General features: G+C 40.1%; 1 protein-coding gene across 1 annotated transcript in view; it reads left to right on the top strand.

Annotated features, from left to right (window-relative positions):
* PAPSS1 (3'-phosphoadenosine 5'-phosphosulfate synthase 1) overlaps positions 1-20,031 on the top strand; it is a 45,802-nt gene continuing 25,771 nt past the window's right edge. Inside the window, exons 1-5 of the mRNA XM_075090701.1 lie at positions 1-227; positions 7,240-7,354; positions 10,330-10,565; positions 11,852-11,990; positions 12,683-12,801. Of these exons, the coding sequence (XP_074946802.1) occupies positions 168-227; positions 7,240-7,354; positions 10,330-10,565; positions 11,852-11,990; positions 12,683-12,801 (669 nt within the window). The 5' untranslated portion in view covers positions 1-167. The remainder of the gene's footprint in view (positions 228-7,239; positions 7,355-10,329; positions 10,566-11,851; positions 11,991-12,682; positions 12,802-20,031) is intronic.

The raw sequence follows: 20,031 nt of genomic DNA on the forward strand, positions 1-20,031 counted from the left end.
CGCCCTCCCGCCGGGCCGCGGCTCCTCCCTGCGCCACCTTTGGCCACGCCGCGGACGGGGGCGCGCGCACGGAACAGCTCCCCGGCGGCGGCTCCATCCGCGTCAAGTATCAGCTGGGGAAGCCGCGTTACTCCCCTCTGCCGTCCTCCTCTCGCTCCCCCGCGGCCATGGAGCTGCCCGAGAGCCAGTGCAAGAAAGTCAAGCTGAGCAACAGCGTGCCGAGCTGGGTGAGCGGGCGGGGGGGCGGCCGAGCTCCGCGGTGATGTGGCAGTGGGCGGCAACGGGAGCCGGGACGGGGGCTCCCTGCAGCGCTGCCCGCAGCGCTCCCTGTCGCCCGCCCGGGGCCGGAAGGGATGCGAGGCGCCGTTACCGGTAACGGCACGGCCGCGCCGTCGCCCCGAGGGGAGCGTGGCCGCGCAGCCCGGCGGGGGGTCTCCCCTCGCCCCCTCCCCGGCGTGCCGGCTTCCCGCCGCCGCCCGCGGGATGGCGGGGGCTGCCCGCGAGGGCGAGCAGGGAGCCCCTCGGGGAGGAGCGGGGGTCTGGGGGCTCATCCCTGCCTCCCCCGAGGCGAGCCCTCGGCTTCCAGCCTTTTGGAGGAGGGAAGGCTTAAGAACGCGGTGTACAATGTGGCCTTTCATAAACCTGGGTTGGCCAAAGACTGAGGTTCTTTGTGTGGCGGGTGTTATGTGGAAAACTGTCGAGACAGGGCTTTAAAAAATTTAACCAAAGCCTTCATTCTTGTTCAGAAAGATGGGGGAAGATCGGTTTACAGCGGAGCCCAAAATGCAGCTATTTAGAAGATACGTTGCAGGCCTTTACTGAGAACATTTGATAGTTTTGATGATTTAAGACGAGTGGAGAAAAAAAAAAAGTATGATTTCTTTCAAAGAATGCTGAGCTGAAGGAGATGGGGGATAAGATCCAGAAAACATTTGATATGAAAGTAACACTGTAAAACAGTCTTTGAAGTCCTGCTGTTAGTAGTACAGGCCACAACTTTCGTATTAAAATCACAAATCTATTAAAGGAGTCTCGCAGTTGCCTGAAAAACAGGGAAGTTGGTATTGTGCTAAAGAGTGTTCAGTGGATGTTGTGCCTGTCCAAGCCCCTTCCACTGTGAACAAGTTCGATCTTGTTTACGTAAGAGAGTAATTAGTAAGTTACACTGTTTCAATTTATATAAGGAAGAGGCAAAATCAGATGTTATGAAGACAAGGAAATAGATCATGTCTGGGTGGGGGTAACAAAGCATATTCAAAAGTTACTCTGCACCATTTAATTTATCAGAAGCAAAGCCAAGATGGATTTATCCAAACCAGGGAAATCATACGTTAAAAAAAAGTTAACTGGCATTAACTCTGCACCATTTAATTTATCAGAAGCAAAGCCAAGATGGATTTATCCAAACCAGGGAAATCATACGTTAAAAAAAAGTTAACTGGCATTAACCGTTTGCTCAATTCGGTTGAGGTTAGCAACCCCCTATATGTTACGTGGCAAGCAGAGGAAGTCTTCCGCTTCTCCCTTTTTCTTCCAAAGACCTCAGCTGAAATGCTCTTTATAACCCAATAAGCTTCACCAGGAAAAAAAAAAGTTGCTGATTCACACGCTCCACAGACAAAGGTTCTGGCACTTCTGACTCTGTGTGGGCTCAGCTGAGAGCAAAGTCAAAGTGAACTATTATACCCCAATGGAACTGGCAGCCCCTGGGAGAGTGGGCAGAGTGTTGGCTTCCAGACTTTCTCTGGGCATCCAGCACTATTCAAAATACACCTCTGTCTGTGAAATCCCCTCGCCAAGCCCACCTCTGAGCACAGCAAACTCCAGGTTACAGAGCAGCACACAACGTAGCCACAGATACTGCCATTACACTTCCTTGCTAGGAAGACTTGTGGAACGCTTTCTTTAGTGTAGCTCAAACTCCTAGCACAGCCGAGGTGTTGCATCATTTTGCAGGTAGCTCCTAATGAGCACTTGCTCCAGTTCTTCTTTCTGAAAGCGTATTCAGCAGAGGCATTTCTGGCTTTGTGTTTGTCCATTCCTTCTGGGCCAGCCAATGACTCCGCTCGAGCACTGGTGAATAAGCCGTCTCTGCTTTTGGTCATGCTGTTACTGCAGCAGGTGGCAAGCGCCGATATACTCGTCATAGTACAGTTGTCACGGAGTTGCTTGTACCCACAGTACTGTAGAGGACTGTGGCTGCTTTCGGCTGCTTTGAGTTTTGAAACTGTCCCAGCGTTAGGACATCTGGGAAAGATGAGCTAGTCTGTGCAAGTGGCAGGAGAGCACGCATTTGGCAGATTGTATGGTGCTACATGCAAAGGTATTTAGATGCCTTATTGTATCGGGATCACTGTGGCATGCTGCGTTCTGGAGGGCAGTTGTGAGGGTAAAAGTAAGTTGTTTGGTTTTTGTTGTTGTTTTAAGTGGGAGAAAATTTAATCCTGCAGGCTATGGCAGGATATGGATCGGTGAATTGTTAGTTTTTTAATAACCATAAACCATCTTATTGTTCAGATATAAATTCTGGGCTTACCCTTCTTTCCCAAGCACAATTCTCTACATCAAAGCACAAATTTTCAAACCAGTATTTGAGAAAGTAGCTATTGGAAGGCATTCCTGGCAGATCTTCTGGTGAACAGGTCCAGAAACCTTATCTAAATATGCGAACAAACTGACTCTCAGGTGAGGTGCTGTTGTTTTAGCATCCGTGGTAGTCAATTTTTTTATGTTGGAGCTACGTCTGTTCTCCTTGCTTATCTTTGTATGTAGGCAAAGAAAATGGGCAACGTTCAGTCTGCTTGAGCTGCTGTTTGGCTGTTGACGAGAGCAGTTTGGAGGGAAAAAGAAACCTACCATTTGGTTATCAATACTGAAGAATAAATATCATAAAAATATGTTGTTATTGGGGTATCCCTGGCTTATAAGAGGCACATAGTGAGCAAGATAGCAAATGGCCTAGAAAATATCTGAGATGATTGGGAAATGGGAAAGGCATTAAAGATAAGACTACATTTCAGAGGTGACGCTGGATGTGTTGCTGCTGTTAGCTTACGGGAGTTGTTAGCTTGGGAAATCAGTGCTGTCATCTTAGAGCAGAAGAATATGAAATTAGTCACAGCTTCTTGAGTATATATGGTTTGTATAGAAACCATATCTGTTCTTTACACAGTTCTTTCCTGATGCTTCCAAACTCAGAGCTGTCTCAAGTTGGTGCTGTAGCTTGGGGAGTTTTGCCATCGAAAGCCTTACTTCCTACCCCAATGGTCTTGCTTTGTGAAAAGTTAAAATTTGATGCCAAGTGACTTTAGAAGCACAATGTTTCATTGTTGCTCTGAATTAATAAAGAATAAATTCAGTTTATGCCAGTGTAGCAATCTGTCTGCTAACTGTGGAACAATTAAGCAATAACCTTTTCTTTCTGCTGTCTTTTGATCTTAGTGTTGCAACTTGGATTTGCTCTTCAGCATCTGGATGTCTGATCTGAGTTCTTACATCAAAGGTGTTTGGCACTGATAGTTGGGTATGGTTTTGGCAAAAAAATTATAGTTGCAACTGGGCAAAACATCAAGAATGAGATAAGAAAAAAACCACATGGGTCAAGTCTATCTTGGTGAATCTGGTCAAGTCTATCTTGGCAAATCTTTACACAGAGAAACTGACAGAGTTAGTATTTCCTCTTGTCCCCATCTTCCCCATCTTTCTTTCTCCTGTTCCTGTAGTTCTTAGATGTCTGTATTCATTTCCCTGGTCAACTGCCTGCAAAGCTAGAAGGTTACCTTTATGCCAAAAACAATAAGCTGTGGAGTCATCCTTCCTTGTTCCTCTTATCATTACAGTTTTTCAGTTCACATCTGTGAAAAGCTTGTTACTTTAATACTCCCACTTTTTTTATCTTCAGTACAAAGATATTAGCCTATTATGGCACTTCAGATTTCTTGTGAGAAACGAACTAGCATAGTGGGGGAGAAGAAAGGAAGGGTATGTCAGCTGATGTTACTGTTCTAATGAAGCACAGTGGACCGAAGCATGACTTCTACTTAACTTGGTGAGTAGGAGGGAAAATATTAAATGCAGTGTTTACATAAGTAGTGTGGAAGCACTTAATGTGTAACATGGGTTGGAAGAAATATTTTTATGGGCACGTCAGAGAGGAAATTTCTGATGGTTGTAAAAAAAGCTGTTAAGTAGACCCTTGAGATTAATGCCCTTTTTTTTCATTAGCCCCTTTACAAAAATGTAGTGTGTCCTTTCAGTAGCAACTATTATAGTGAATGTAATTAGGCTAAGAAGTTTAAAATAGCTTTTTTAAAAGAATACTTGCACATCACATCGAGTTTCTCTGTTCATTTTCTTAACGTTTCATTTTGTTTCATGGGAGTCCAAGGTGAGCGAGGCTTTTGATATAGTGTAAAAGGAAATGACAGTTGTTTGTTTCTGCTACCGTTTTGGATGCCCATTTAATTTCATCAGTCAATACTCATCAAATTTTATGTACAGGAATTTGAAGACTAAATAATCTAAGAGCACAACCAATGTGAGCTACTGATTTCTGCTCCTGAGTATTTTTCTGTGTCACATCAATATTTCTAGTAAGTGTCTGTATCAGGGATAGTAATTAAAAACTTACGTTGCTGAGGATCCAATGTTAAGCTTTTGTTCCTCGGTGGCGGTAGTGAATCAGCCAGTAGCAAAGTGGATGTGATAGGAAACATTACTAGTTTTTTCTGCAGCAAGAGAGAATGACTTGCTAAATTATTAACTCTTTAGAGCACCTCTATAAAAAGCTGTTTTCCCTTGGAAGATAAGGAGGATTTTGCTACTGCGTGCCCAGGAGTGGTACTGAGCTGTCTTGTTCCTGTGCATGCACCCATAAACCAAAGGTGGGGCTGCTGGGGATGGGTGTGTTTTTGAATGCATCCAGGGTGTTTGGGCACTTTAACCTTTTGTCTTAGATGCCTGCTTCAGAAGTACAGGTAGATGATTGTCCTGCTGCTGAGCTTGTTGCTCTGTTGCACTTGAGTGCCTTCTACTCCAGCAATCTGTAGATTTCTTATCTCTGCTAATTTGTTACTTGATACTCTTTCGTGGTTTTTTTTTTTTTTTTTTTTTTTAAAGTTCTGTCCTTTTCGTCATTTTAAAAATCCCTCTTGCCTGCTTCCTCAGGGTTTCATGTGTTTTGTAAGCCTAATGCAATACCCTGATCAGTTTCGTTGCCGCTCTGCTGGTTCTGAAAACAAAGAAAACTGATGTAACTTACTGAATATGGACTGGAAGAAGTCTCCTTGGATGAGACACTTGACCTCAAAAGTATTTGAGTCTGATAATAGACTCATTGCCAGGAGTCAAAAGCAAAGCATGTGTGTTTTTATGTTTTAATGTAAAAGAGCTTACTGAGGCAGTGGCATGGGAGCTGTACTTTGAGGCTGTCTTCCGTTTATCCAGTGCTGGTACAATTCAGTATGACTGGAATTAATGAGAAATGATGTTGCTATTAATGTATTAGTTTGAATTACTGTGCATAATGAATGTACACAGCATATCTTTCTTTCAATTGAAGGCTAGGTACTTAAATTCTTTTTGTTGTTTTTAATTCCACAATTTATGCATTTGCTCACTGCAATCTCCAATTTTATGTAGTACATAATTGTTTCTACTATAAGAAGAAAGACTTTTTGATTTTTTGGCTCTGACTTCTGGTTTTAGTTAGCTGTATTGCACTGACTGTGTCTACAAGACAGTTTTGTTTTAGGAGATCAGTTGTTTGAAGAGAACACGATCAGCAAGTGTAACTTTGTTTTGTATGGCTATAACCTGTTCGCAGGTGGTGGTTTCTTATGGATTGGTATTCAGCCTTCATCTAATTTTAGATATTGGACTGTCACACTGAATTATGGAGTTGCTTTATTTAAAAACTTGAACATCTGTTCCTACCTTGAGTTTCTGTTTGTATTAACTATGAGCCCAGCTGTGTTTAGAGTGGGAACATACAATCACACAAATTCATTACTTCCAGTTATGTTATAGGTAAACTTTTGAAGTGTTTTTCTACAGAAGAATGATGTAGCAGTGGTTCTTGAAGCCACAAGTAGATACCATTTTTCTGCTAACCCTACTTTGTGGTGTCTCGCTCTAAAACTATGACCAATGCTCTGTTAGTACTCCATAGACGATTAACCTCTCTTCTTTCTTTCTTATTAAATGTCATAAGTGCTTTCCTTTCCAGCTAGCACTGATACAATGACGAAAGAGAAGAAAGTGCAAATATCTTGAAACGTGTTTGTAAGCAAGGGAAGTCCAAGCAGCGTTACATATACCCCTAATCTCCCCATTCCCCCCCTTTTTGTAGGCTTTCTCTTCTGTTTGATTCTTCATGCTGTCTGGTCATCTTGATGTTTTATGAACAAAGTTCATATAACTAGGTACTGTTAAACCTTAAGGGAATGCTGAGGCTGAACTTCCTGTAGGTTCTTTTGCCTTAGATTGTGAAATGTGTTTGACAGCAGTGTCATCTTACTTAACATATATGTACAGTAGCTTATTGTGGTGAATAAATAATTTTAAGAAAGTCTGTAACCAGCTTTGTTTTAATTAAAATTGTATTATAAAAAAATCCCTTCTATTTAAGTAAATTCTTTAATAAGTTGCTTAGAAACAGTACTTTCTTTAAACACTCAGAATATATGATAGCGGTCTCAGTTCTGGAGACTGAAGATATCACAGGTAAAGGGAGAGTGGTTTGGAGGCATGTGTGCTGAACTGAAAGTTGGACCAGGCATGCATAGTTTGCAATGAAAAGGCCTTTTAAGAGTTTAAAATGAGTCAAAGTTTGGCTGTTTCATGACAAAAACCTTTAGCTCAGTGAGAGAGAGACAGAGAGAATCCATTTTATCTTCTTAGATTTAAACGACATGAATAGAAGTCAAGTCTAGCAGCTCTAGCAGTTAATCTCTATTTTTATAGGTGATTTTTCTTAAACAAGTTGTGTTTGAAAGTAGTAGTTGACTAACCTGGCAATCCCAGGTTTCAGAGGAGGACAAGGGATGTGGTTTGCTCTGGGTGGCTTTTCTAATTTCCTTTGTGTCCTTTGATCTATGCTGCAGCTAATGGATTGGGTATTGCTTTAACTTCTGTTGGTCTGTCTCCAAGACTTTCTTTGTGTCTGTGAATAAATTTTAGTATGCTTTGCCAGCTCACCCTTTCAGAAGTTAATGACCTAATCAACTGCTTCTTTTACAGGGAATGCAGAGGGCAACCAATGTTACCTACCAGGCTCATCATGTCAGCAGGAATAAGAGAGGCCAAGTGGTAGGAACAAGAAGTGGTTTTCGTGGATGCACAGTCTGGTTAACAGGTACAGTCACAGATTTCTGAGGATCCTTTTTAGATACTCTTCCAAAACTTCCAAAAAGTTACTCTTCTTAGCTGTAGCTCCTTTTTCTCATGAAAAGTTGAATGTTTGTAGAATCTGGGACCTTGATGCAATTTTATTACTATTTGTAGGTAGACTAGCAAGAAATTGCTCTGGGACAGATAGTAACTGGAGAATGTACTTTGTTCGGTGCTCCAGCAGCATTTATTTGGCACTGTCCACTGCCTAATTCCAGTTGCATTTTGGTGTGTATGGGACGTTTTTTTTGTGTGTGTGTTTTAACCAGTTCTGGCTTTTCCTACTGTCTATTTTAGCGATTAACAAATGAAAGCTAACCTTTTAAGAGTCTGTGTTTCTAAATCTTATATCTGAGGAGGTCTCTTCTCTTTGACATGTTCTTGTCTCCTTGGGTTGAAGTAACATTTCATCATAAAACCGTGCCTTTGGGCAGCAATTGCATGTTGAGGCAATGCATACTGGGAGTTATTTTTGAAATCAGCACCGCATTGTTTTCACTAAATTGTTTTGACTGTAAAAAGAGGGGGTAAGTAAATTCCAGAAGACGGCTTTGTCTGGTACTTGTGAGGGGATTTCTTTAGTCTGTCTTTAAAAGTACCTGGAAGCTACAACATATTTGCTTTGGAGTTTTTGTCAGTTAAAACTGAAAATAAAAAGTAAATATTACAAAATGTGTTAATTAGTTTGTAAACTGTTTAGAGCACTGTTGTATTGCAATACAAAAGGTCTTAACAGAGTATTAGAGAAACTTACTGGACTAAGTAAAATTTGTTTCCACTAGTGTTAATGAACATGTGTGAAAGGTAAAGCAGTAGTGGATAACAAATTGCTGGGAGTCTTTCCAAACAGGTTTGATACAGTAGCTTGCTGTCATGTATTTCTTTGGTAAAAGAATGGAGCCCCTTCTCTCCCTGTTTCTGTCACGTAGCTCCAGTCTGTCTCAATGCTCAAATGATCTGGCAGGCTGCCTTTCTCCTGGTAATTCATTAATATCCTTTTGAAAAAGTTCATGATAAAAATGTTTTCTCGGTTATCTACATGGCAACGTTTTCCAGTCATCATTCTTTTTTTTAAACAAGCGTAACCTTAATGTCCAGTTTCATTTTTTCCAGGAGGAAGAAAGGTGATGGTAGAATACAGTCAAATAGAAAGGCTGTAAGCTATCAAGAAGAGTGTGTCAGGGAAGCTAGGTTATTGAAGATGTTTGAGCATTAATGTTAGGGAATGAAATAGATTGTAGGTATTGAAGTAAGCAATACTGCCTATTCTAGAACTGCACAAACATGAGTCTTAAACTCTGCTAGGTTTTAGAATAAAAGCAGAAACACTGGTGTACCCCCTTCTTCCCGAGGGATACTCCCAAGATTCTCTCACCTCAGCAGCACTCATGGGGTGGGAGTGTAGGGAAAGTTATTTCAGAGATCATCTTTCATTTTTAAGTTAAGATTTATTTGAGAGCTAAATTCTAATGAATGTCTTACGCTGTCGAGTCAGAGGGTCCTAGTTAAAAAGCCTCTGAGTAATATATCAAAAATATGGAAAAGCATTACTTTTGTGTGTAAAATAATATGCAATTTTGAGAGTGTAAGTAATTTTAAAGACTTGTCAGCTCAAAAGCTGGTTTTGGAATTCATTATTATATAACCTTGACTCTTGCATTTCATTACGCATTGGGGACCAGATGAGTGAAAAGCTAGAGGGTTTGAGTGAATAGCAAGCTAGGTGTGGCTTGAGAGGGGGGTGTTGGCTTAAGTTCTTATGTAGGACTTGTCCTGCAATAAAATACACATATTCTTATGTTTTCAGTAGACTGCTCTGCATTTTCTGGATGTTAATTTGAGTGAAGAAGGAACCAATGCAATGACTCATTTTGTTTAAAATACCCTAAACTTTTGCAGGTGTCAAGGTTTCCTTTGCACTTTGTGTTTTCTTAGAACATGCTTGTTAGCATGATTGTCATGCTTTGCTGTAAAGGTCTTAGAAGTAATACCAAACTGCTGGTTTGTGTGACTTGTTTTTTTTTTTTTTTTTTTCTTCCTCTGAAACCTAGAATAAATTTTAACCACCGCTAATAAAGATCAAAGCATTTTTCTAAAGACACTAGTGCTATTTTTTTAAGACTACCATTACCTTTTTTTTTTGTCTTCCTCAAAGGATTAACGTCATCTTATGAAGATCTGAATTTGTCCCATTTAGGAATTGATTGCTCTGTATAAGCTGAAGCATGTGCTCCATATAAACTCCTGACATCTAGTCTGGAAAATTATTTAAATACACTTCTGACTTAAAGCAAACACTAGACTTTTTAGTGCCAGCAAGATTTCTCAATTGTTTAAAGATTTGTTGCTGAAGATTCTGAACTGGAGCGAAGTTTAATATTAAAATTGTTTTTGCTTGTTGCTCACACACTGTGGTTGGTGGAGCATGACTGCTGTGTGTGAGTCCTGAGTGAGTTTTGTAGTGTCTAATTCAGTGCTGTTATTCTGCAAGGAGTAAGAACAGAGTGTGGTTTGATCTGATCCCATTTCTTTTGTTGACTGAAATTCACTTCAGTGTGAGACCTTTCTCTTCTGATGTAAATGTAACGTCTTAACTCTGTTGGGTTTCTGAATTTAGTTTGCTCAGGTAGTAAAAACTGCCAGCAGCAGCACTGGAGAATGTGCTCCACATCTACAAGGCGCAGCAGCTCTCAAGGCCAAAGTCTTTCATCTGTTTCTAATTGAACACTTAACACTTAACTTTGTGCCTTACTCTCCCTATACCTACTGTCTGTGTAAAAGGCACTTGGCTTATATTGCAGGTAAGCATCTCCGAAAGGCATTGCTGCTGATGTCTGTCACTTCGGGTTTTTCATGCTAGCCGTGGTACAGTTATTACGATTTGCCCTAATTTTTTTCTGTGCTTATAGTATATATTTGTATTATTATTGAATATTCTAGGTCTATCTGGTGCTGGGAAGACTACAGTGAGCATGGCACTGGAGGAGTATTTAGTATGCCATGGCATTCCATGCTACACATTGGATGGTGACAATATTCGCCAAGGCCTTAATAAGAATCTGGGTTTCACACCAGAAGATAGAGAAGAAAATGTCCGTCGTATTGCTGAGGTTGCTAAACTGTTTGCAGATGCTGGTTTGGTGTGCATTACTAGTTTCATCTCTCCTTATACCCAGGTAAATGTGAAAACCCTCTAGATAAAGTGTAGAGAAAATACAAAGTGCAAAATGTCACTCAGAATTTTAGTTATAGGAATCCCTCGCTGAACTTAGCCAGAATCAAATGCTTGCTTGTTTTTTTTATTACATTTACGCTTTCTAAAAATGATTACTCAAATTTCAGCAATAAGAATATTAAAGAAGTTTACATTAGTCCTATAACTGGAATTTTCCTTCAGTCTGTTAGGCAGAATTATTAATCTAATATTAGGAACAATCCCAAATGATACTCCAAGAAAGAGTTTTAAAATTCCAATACCTTGTTTGATCCGTGTAGATTCCAGGACTTTATAAACTGCTAGGTATACGCTGAACCTGAAGACTCAGTTAAATTGTTTTTAAAAGCAACTTTTCCATCAGTGAATGAATGGCATGAACTGTATTTTACCACGTGGCTTAAGGCGAAGATGTTTAATTGCCCATCATTCTTTTTACTTTATTTCACGCTGTCTATGCAACTCAACATTAGATAATACTGCAAATTAACCTAAACCCACATTCACATTGTTTTGTGAAGACTTTTTTTCGTCTATGTACAAGAACATGGATGGGAGAGACAAAAGGGGTATCTTGAAGAATGAGCCAGGGGCTGTAGCTCAGACATTTCACAGCATGAGAAGGTGTTATTTCTTCGGCTATTATCTTCTGATAATAATTTGGGAAACTCAAGATCCTGCAGTAAAACACAAGTCTTTAGATAAGAGGAAAAATTACTATGTTTGTTAAGAGATGGTTTTAGTGGATTTTTGAAAGCTTTTTATTCTCTAAATGAAATTCACCAAATTGTTTCAATGCTTGTCAAGCCATACAATATTGGGGTATAGGGTCTTGTCAGATTAATGGATGTAGAGAAATCTGGTGCTCTGGAGAGAAGGATGGTCACACCAGGAGCAGCACAGTGAGCTAGGCATATGTAACTGTTGGGGGTGTAACTCCTAAGATGGGGGCAGGCATAGAAAATTCTGCACTCTATTCCAGGGTTTGAAGTTTTTTTTTTTTATTTATAAATTGGGTTAATGTAAAATATCTCAAAACTTCATGTCAGCTTTTACCATGCGGTGAACTGTAGCCAAGCTGATGCAGCTTGCAGGGCATCAGTTGATTAAATCATGTTTCCTTTTTCAAACTTTGAAAACTTGTTTACATTTTATTACCAGCCTCTTTAAAATGAACTTGGAAAGCAGAAAGACAATAACAGTATGTGGGTACACTCTTTTAGTTTTTTTTTTTCTGTTCATTTTCAGGATCGTAATAATGCCAGACGAATTCATGAAGGGGCAAGTTTGCCTTTTTTTGAGGTATTTGTGGATGCTCCATTGCATGTCTGTGAGCAGAGAGATGTTAAAGGACTCTATAAGAAAGCCAGGGCTGGAGAAATTAAAGGTGAACCTAGATGTATTCTTCTGTAGAAGAAATGTTGCCTTACATTCTTATCTATAGCCAGTGGGTAGTGGGATACAAAGCAGAGTGGTAGCTAAGTAGGTCAGAAAAAGTGTCACTGGTAGCTTGTACAGTCTGTGGTGATAGTTACTGTAACTATAACACACACATCTACCTTACATTAACAGCTATCTTAAGGTGGGTATATTAGCTAAACTAATGTAACAGGTGTTGGAATTCCTTATTCTTCAGAGTACTTCTTGGTGGCATGAGTGTAAATTTACTTATATACTGTCTCTTCAACATTACGCTTTGTGTTCAAAAAAAACCCAACAAACCAGACCCCAACAATCACAGCTAATAATGAAGGACAGCTGATGGATGACTAACTCCGGGTTGATTGGCACAGTTCTTCTGCCAGTGCTTCTTTCTTTATTCACATCAAATAACTTCACCAACAAAAACGTGCTATGTATGTGCTGCACAGTGCAGAAGCTTGATGCAGTCATGTAGTAGGGTTAGCAGGTGCTCTGATAAAGAAAATAAACCTGTTGATTTCCCCAAGAAATTCTGAATGAAGGAAGCTCTGTGCTCTTGCTTGTTGTGTGGGTTTATATCTAGAGAATTGTGAACAATGTTAAAATGAATCATCTTTTGGAAAAAGTCACTAAAGCCTTTTGTCTTACGTTCTGTAGGTTTTACTGGGATTGACTCTGAGTATGAAAAACCGGAAGCTCCAGAGCTTGTGCTGAAAACTGATTCCTGTGATGTGAATGATTGTATACAACAAGTTGTGGAACTTCTTCAAGAGAGGGTGAGCAGAAATGCAGATATATCTTAGTAATTTTTTCAAACCATTTTTGCCTGCAATCTGAATGTATGTGCTGGGAAAAGCAAAGACACTTTTTAAGAGTTAAAGGCTTATACATCTTTACATTCTAGCTTTTAACCTTGTCCTATTGTGTGTTTCCTTTTTAAACCTAAACATTACAACATGACCTTGAAGTGAAATAAGATTTGGACAAGTGGAAAATTAATTTATATTATCACAACTGATAACTGGAAGGGAGAGAAGGCTGTCTCAGTTGTTACAGAGCCAATGATGGATGCCACCTTTAAAATTAGTTGCTAGCATTTGTAAGAGTCTGAAATTTTTCACTTTGTCTCCATAGCGTACAAATTAATATATACTGCAGATGTGAAGATACATTACACAGTAATTTGAGCTGGTTTAAATAAGGGCTGCTGTGGTTGTGTCTGGTCTCCCTTGTTTCCACCAGTTTTCTTGCACTAGTAAAAGTGGTCCTGCAATTGTGTAATGACCAGTTTAGGAATCTTCTTGACATGGCTGAGTTGAGTTAATGGTTCATAGCTCCTGAAAAGGTAAGTCTCTATTGCCTGCGATTTACACCATCCCTTTTGAAGCCTCTGGGCCTCCTCCTGTTGTCTGATAAGTGGATTCAGCTCTTTACCCAACCTAAAACAAAATCCCCCAAACCTCCCCCCACCCCACCCCCAAAAAACCCCAAACCAAACAAAACCCACCCCCAAAGCCAAACCAAACAACCCACAAAGAAACAAAAAAACCGCAACACCCACTCACAGAAAACAAAACAGACAAAAACCCCAACCCCAAAACTCACTAAAAGTGAAGGCAGCCATGAGATGGTTTTATTCTCTTGAAACAATACCCCCAGAATTTGCTAATCTTCATGTAGAAGAAATGTTGCCTTACATTCTTATCTATAGTCAGTGGGTAGTGGGATGATATTTCAGACAATTATTTTAATTTAGGTACTCTAGCAGACAATTATTCATGTTATTTTTGACATGGATGTTCTGGAAGTTGAGGGTGTTGGCAGCAGCTTGAGTAAAGCTCCACCAGGTGTTGAAGTTGCTTCAAGCAAAACACCTCAGCATGTAGCCAGCATAGAGTTAATTTTAACCTTCTGTGCCAGAACAGCTCTGGAGAGATTTAGTCTCTTGTACGTAAATTTTCAAGAGAACTCTGTTAATAGGTCACTGCTTGCTTAGGGTTGCTCAGGAGGTAAGTCAGGGCAGAAAACCACAGCAGAATTCTGGATTTTTACCCTAATGCTCATCTGAATATTTTTTTGGAAGAAAAAAATGAGTGCTGTGTAGGAGTCCTACCTACAGGAGGTGGCAGTTCCTGACTGTGGGAGGCCCTGTGCCTCCTGCTCAGAAGAGTAGTTCAGTATGCTCTATAATTGTAGAAACCAATGTCACGTGTGCCAAGATGGTGATCTCCAAAGTCTTGCATTAGTACACTTGGTACACAGTGCTGAATGCTGGCTCCTGCCCAGTCAGCTTTGCTCTGTCCTTTGCTTAAGGCACATTCTACTGCTAGGTTGTTTTTTTTTCCTTTGTGGACAACAGTATCATAAATGCCAAGATATCTTAGCGGTTGCTTACTTTAAATAGAGACAGTGAAACCAAGGCATGGCTGAACAGGTATGTCCTGTTCTCAGGCCATATTAATACAGTGATATCTTGAGAATATAATATCTGTAGGTTTCCTTTAGTTGGAACAACCCATGTCTAGGTTCCTCTTTAATAATCCATTATGAGTAGTAAAGAAAAAGACCGCAGGCCAGCAGCATTAAAAATAATTTGTGATGTTTGTTTTGTTTCAATAGCTGTGAAAAACTTTGGAAAGAGGTCTGCTCAAAGTATTGTTAATCCTTGAATTTCAGGGACTGTTTTTATACTAATTCAGACAATAATGGCAATAAAGAGAAGACAGCTGGAACTGAATAAAATGTGCCTTTTGTTAGAGGCAGATACACATTTATTAAACAAGAATTTGAAATGTTTTTATAGGTTGTGGAATTACTTAGTTCTTATCATTTTTTGTAATTGAAAAGAACTCTGAAACAAATTTATCAGGTCTTTTCTAAAAACATGTTCAATCCTTTATGGAAAAAAAGGGAAGTAACCACACAGCAATAGGAGGAATAAGCAGCTGCTGAATCTGGAAAGTTCTTGTGTGGTATAACTTGGTTTTGAGGGTCACCTGGTTTGGCTTCTTTGCATGTAAATGCAGTAGATACTAGATACTTCAGAGTTCTTTTTGGGGACCTAGAATGCAAGGTACTGACAAGTAAGTATCTTCTAAAGCTACTGAGTCTGCGTCATGTGAAAAGTCACTCCCCTGCCCCACGCAGCTGCTTTCATTACTATACAAATCAGTGCTTGCATGCTTTTTTTTTTTTCCCTTCCCCAGTTGGAAAGGCTTCTGTGGCTTTTAAGCTTGATAAATTTGGCTTTTGATCTGCTGTTATTTTCCAATGGAGTCAGACAAGCCTAGTGTGGGTGTTTGGCTGGAAAGATTTATTTGTTTTCTTCCTTGTTTTTCCTGTCAACAAATATAGCTGATCTAGCCCATTGCACAAAGTTCATATATCCTTACTATGGAATAAGTTCAATATTTAGCCTGGAAAATATTTCCTGAAGAAGCTATAGCTCAGGAATGCCACCTTTACTGTTAAGAAAGTGCAAAAGCATGCAAGGAGAGTGTTGCATTTCAGTAGGTAACTTTACCTTTGTGTAAAAGTCCCATTCTTAGAGACATCAACTTATGGCAGCTCTGCGAATACTACCCCCCAAATTGGAATCTGATTCTGCACTACTTACACTATTTAGATCTATCCACTGTGAGTGTATGTATAAGTTTTCCATCCCTTCTTCCATCTCTCACCCACCTCCCAACAGTTACAGCCAAGTTCTTATCTAAGCTGCTTATTGTACTTGTATTTGGGAAAGTAGTCCTCATGGTATCTTACAGTACTGATTTCCCAGCTATATTCACACAATTCCCTGTAACTGTATTAAAATTATGTATTTTGGAGCAGAGTAGAAGTTAGGGAGGGTTGTTGTGGTGGTTTATAAGGTCAGTCTCTCTCTTTTTTTGCTTTTTTTTTTCTTTGCTTTTTTTAAGATGTGAAGCTTTAGGCTGGTAGTTCCTGGAAAATATGTAGAAATCAATTCTGCTGTTTGGTACGTCTGAGGTTTTGGTGTGCCTTTTTTTTTTTTTACCTCAAATTATGCTGCAGCTATCACTGTAACAATACAATGATCCTCTTTGGAGCAAAGTTCTCAATCTTGTCTAGTTCCTCATTCACTGATCAAAAATCTGGTAATAAAGAATATTCTGTGTGATCGCCTCGGTCATCAAAATGAATTACAGCAGGCTCCAAAACATATTTCAGTATTTTTTTTGAATTAGGAAACTCGCAAACATGGACACCTAGTATTTTTAATATCTGCAACATTCATGTAGAGCAGGCATTACAGGCGTTCAGCCCACTTTTTCATTTTTTAACTGTAAATTAGGCACTCAGTAGAGTATATTTGACACAATGGTTATACCCAGCTGCTAGCAGGGCACTGAATCATTATTTTACATGAAACTGTTTCCTGTCTCCTTCTGCTTTCAAAATTGTATCAGCAGAAAATTTGTACAAATACAACTGTTGTTTGTTTAGACACAGTGTTCAAACCAAACATCCACAGCAAAAAGTGATTGGATGGGACTAGCTGGGATTCATAAAATGAAGTGAAGACCATGGGGACTTTATAAATGGTTTATAATGCTGGAAGTAAGCATTTGTATGAAATACAGGACAATGATGTTAACGTATATGCTGACATTGTGTGGAATAACTGACCTTTTTGATAAGTAAATGAAGTATTGCTCTTCCTAAGACATGAGACGGATACAAGAGAACTGAAATAAATTGTTCAGCGTTATAAAACGCTCGTCAGTGTTATGAAAGCACATGCCCATGCAGCCAAGAAGGCCAACTCTATACTGTACAGTAATAGCAAGGGCATAGCCAGCAAGTTGAGAGAAGGAATTCTGCTATTTTATGTGGCACTTCTGAGACCTTATCTGGATGTCGTGTTCAGGTTTGTGCCCTTCTCCCTCACCCAGTAGAAGACAGACATTGATATACCAGAGTGAGTTGAGTGGAAGGCCACCAAGATGGTCAGGGGCTGGTACACATTGCCATAGCTAAGGGGAACTGGACTTGTGCAGTCTGTAGAAGAGAAGGCTAAAGGAGGTCTTATTGCTGTTTCCAGCATCCCAATGGGAGGGTGTAGACTGATGAAGACTTCTCTCAGAGGTGCACAAGGGTAGGATGAGGGGCAACAGACATGAGATGAAACATAGGCAATTCAAATTAGGCATAGGGGGAAAAACCCTTTCACTAAAAAGATGATAAAATATTAGAACAAGTTACCCTGAGAGTTTGTGGACGCTCCATCCTTGGAGATATTAAACACTTGATTGGCCAAGTTCCTGATCAGCCTGCTGTACTGGGACCAGTTTTGAGAAGGTGGCTGAACTAGATGATGCCCAGAGACCCCTCCATGATTCTGTGGTAACGCTAATAGTTACTTCGTGTGAGAAGCTGGGGAAAAATAAATACTCTGTGTAAAGGATCTGCAAGATTATACTATTAGTTTTACACTGTTAAAGTGAAGATTTAAACACACAATAGTAAAGATGTAAACCAGAGGGAGCAGAAACCAGTATGATACAAAACTGGGAGGAATGGCTGATACAGCAGAAGGCTGTGCTGCCATTCGGCGAGACCAGGACGGGCTGGAGAGCGGGGCCAAGGGGAATCTAATGAAGTTCAACAAGGGCAAGTGTAAGGTCCTGTATGTGGGGAGGAGCAAGCCCATGCACCAGTACAGGTTGAGGGTTCACCTGCTGGAAAGCAGCTCTGTTGAGAAGGACCTGGGAATGCTGATGGACAGCAAGCTGACCACAAGCCAACAACATGCCCTTGTGGCCAAGAAGGCCAATGGTATCCTGGGGTGCATTAAAAGGAGTGTGGCCAGCAGGTTGAGGGAGCTTATCCTCCCCCTCTACTCCACTCTAGTGAGGCCACACATGGAGTACTGCATCCAGTTCTTGGCTCCCCAGTTCAAGAAAGACTGGGAACTGCTGGAGAGAGTCCAGCGGAGAGCTACAAAGACGATCAGGGGACTGGAGCATCTCTCTTACAAGAAAAGGCTGAGAGACCTGGGTTTGTTCAGCCTGGAGAAGAGAAGGCTGAGGGGGGGGATCTTATCAAACCTTATAAATATGGAAAGGGTGTGTGTCAAGAGGATGGGGCCAGACTCTTTTCAGTGGTACCCAAAGACAGGGCAAGGGGCAATGGGCACAAGTTGGAACACAGGAAGTTCCACTAAACATGAGAAAAACTTCTTTACTGTGAGGGTGACAGAGCAGTGGAACAGGCTGCCCAGGGAGGTTGTGGAGTCTCCTTCTCTGTATATATTCAAAACCCACCAGGACACAGTCCTGTACACCCTGCTCTAGGTACACCTTTTCAAGGAGATGGGTTAGACGACATGATCCAGCCCCTACATTCTGTGATTCTGTGATAAGCTTTTAAACATAACTTTAAAAAAAATGCCTTGGTATTCAACTTCTGTAATTCCCACATCAATAAAACATTGATTTTTTGTTATTATGCTTAGGAAAGCAAGCTATTCTATGTTAATTGAGACTGGTTAGGCAGCAGTCATCCAGTTAGATTTGCTGACTGATAGGTGTGTATGAATATTTCCTAGATGTTTTCGGTCAAAATTATTTAGGTTGATATAGATGTACTATTTAAGCTAAACACGACTTATTTTGACTAAATCAAATGTGCAAAGGGCATCTTTACGCAGCGGTGAATGGCTGGAGTCAGAAATTCCTCTCGTAGGCATAAGAGGAGTGCTTCTGTAACTCAAGTGAATTTAAAACTTGATACAGCACAACTGACAGGTGGAGAAGAGGCCCTCAGTCCAGAAAGTCATACCTCTCTCTGTTAAGACCATGGCTGTCATTGCACTTTTTAGTTTTCCCTGTACTTAAAATACTGACAAACTGCAAGCTGTAGGTACTAAAACTTCGGTGATTATCATAGTTAAGCAGATACTTCTGCTGGTTTTTTTCCATGTATAAATAATTCAGTGGCCTCACACCTCAGTTAATATGAACCTGTAAGAGTGGTCATTCAGTAATGTAAATTGGATGTCACTTGTGAATGACCATCTACCAGAAAACTGCCTGAAGGCCCTTTCCTTACAGACTGTTGAGGACGTTAGACAGCATCAGCAAAGAACCTACCACTGCAGTCCAAGGAGACGCATTGCCATGAAGCATGTAGTTTTTTTTTTTGTTGTTTTCCATTATTTATATGAATGCATTGAGAAATAGTATATGTTGAGGAATAGTGTGTAACTTCTCTTCTGGTAGAATGAACCTTTGAGTAAAGTTACTACCTTAAAGCGGTCACTAGAGGGCTTGCTAGCCTAGCATTTTCCTAGAATTCATACAATTTAAGGACCTGTGGATTCCTCTTACTGCTGGTTGGTTTTTTTTTTGTGGTGTTGTGTGTGGCGTTGTTTTTTTTTTTTTTAAATCTAAGATAATGTTTTAAATACCATTTTTATGTCTGCAGGGGGTCCAGGTTTACTAATCCTACAAATTCTTTAAATGTCTGACTCAGTGTTTCTAGAACTGTCTTCAGGCTGTTTACATCTGTATAATGAAGTAGGTTGTTGACAGAAACTGCATCGTGAAACCTTTTTCTCCATTGTTTTACCAATTAGTGGGACACTAAAAACAGGATGATATTTGAAGACACCTTTTTAATAGCCACATTTATTTTAAGCTTTTGATGGTTTGTAAAATTAGGACATTCTAGCATGGTAATGAACTAGGGTCCAGAGGGGCATCTTCTGTGAAGCAATATAATGTGTACTCTCATTATACTTTGCTAGTAAGGTCTGCTGTTCTTTGCAGCAAGTAAGAAAAATAGAAAAGAAAACAGAAGGCAGGTTTTGCCTAACTTACTGTCTCATAAAACCAGCTTCCCAAATGATGTCTGATGTATAATGGACTGAGCTTATAAAACACAATTTCTAAGTGCTAGTTTAATTTGTTTTCCTTTTATTTGTCTTCGGAGATACGAATAATGCAACAGCCAGTGAGACTCGCCATGCCTTTTTACTCTTT

Source organism: Phalacrocorax aristotelis, chromosome 4 (genome assembly GCF_949628215.1).
Source record: "Phalacrocorax aristotelis chromosome 4, bGulAri2.1, whole genome shotgun sequence".
In the NCBI taxonomy this organism is placed as follows: domain Eukaryota; kingdom Metazoa; phylum Chordata; class Aves; order Suliformes; family Phalacrocoracidae; genus Phalacrocorax; species Phalacrocorax aristotelis.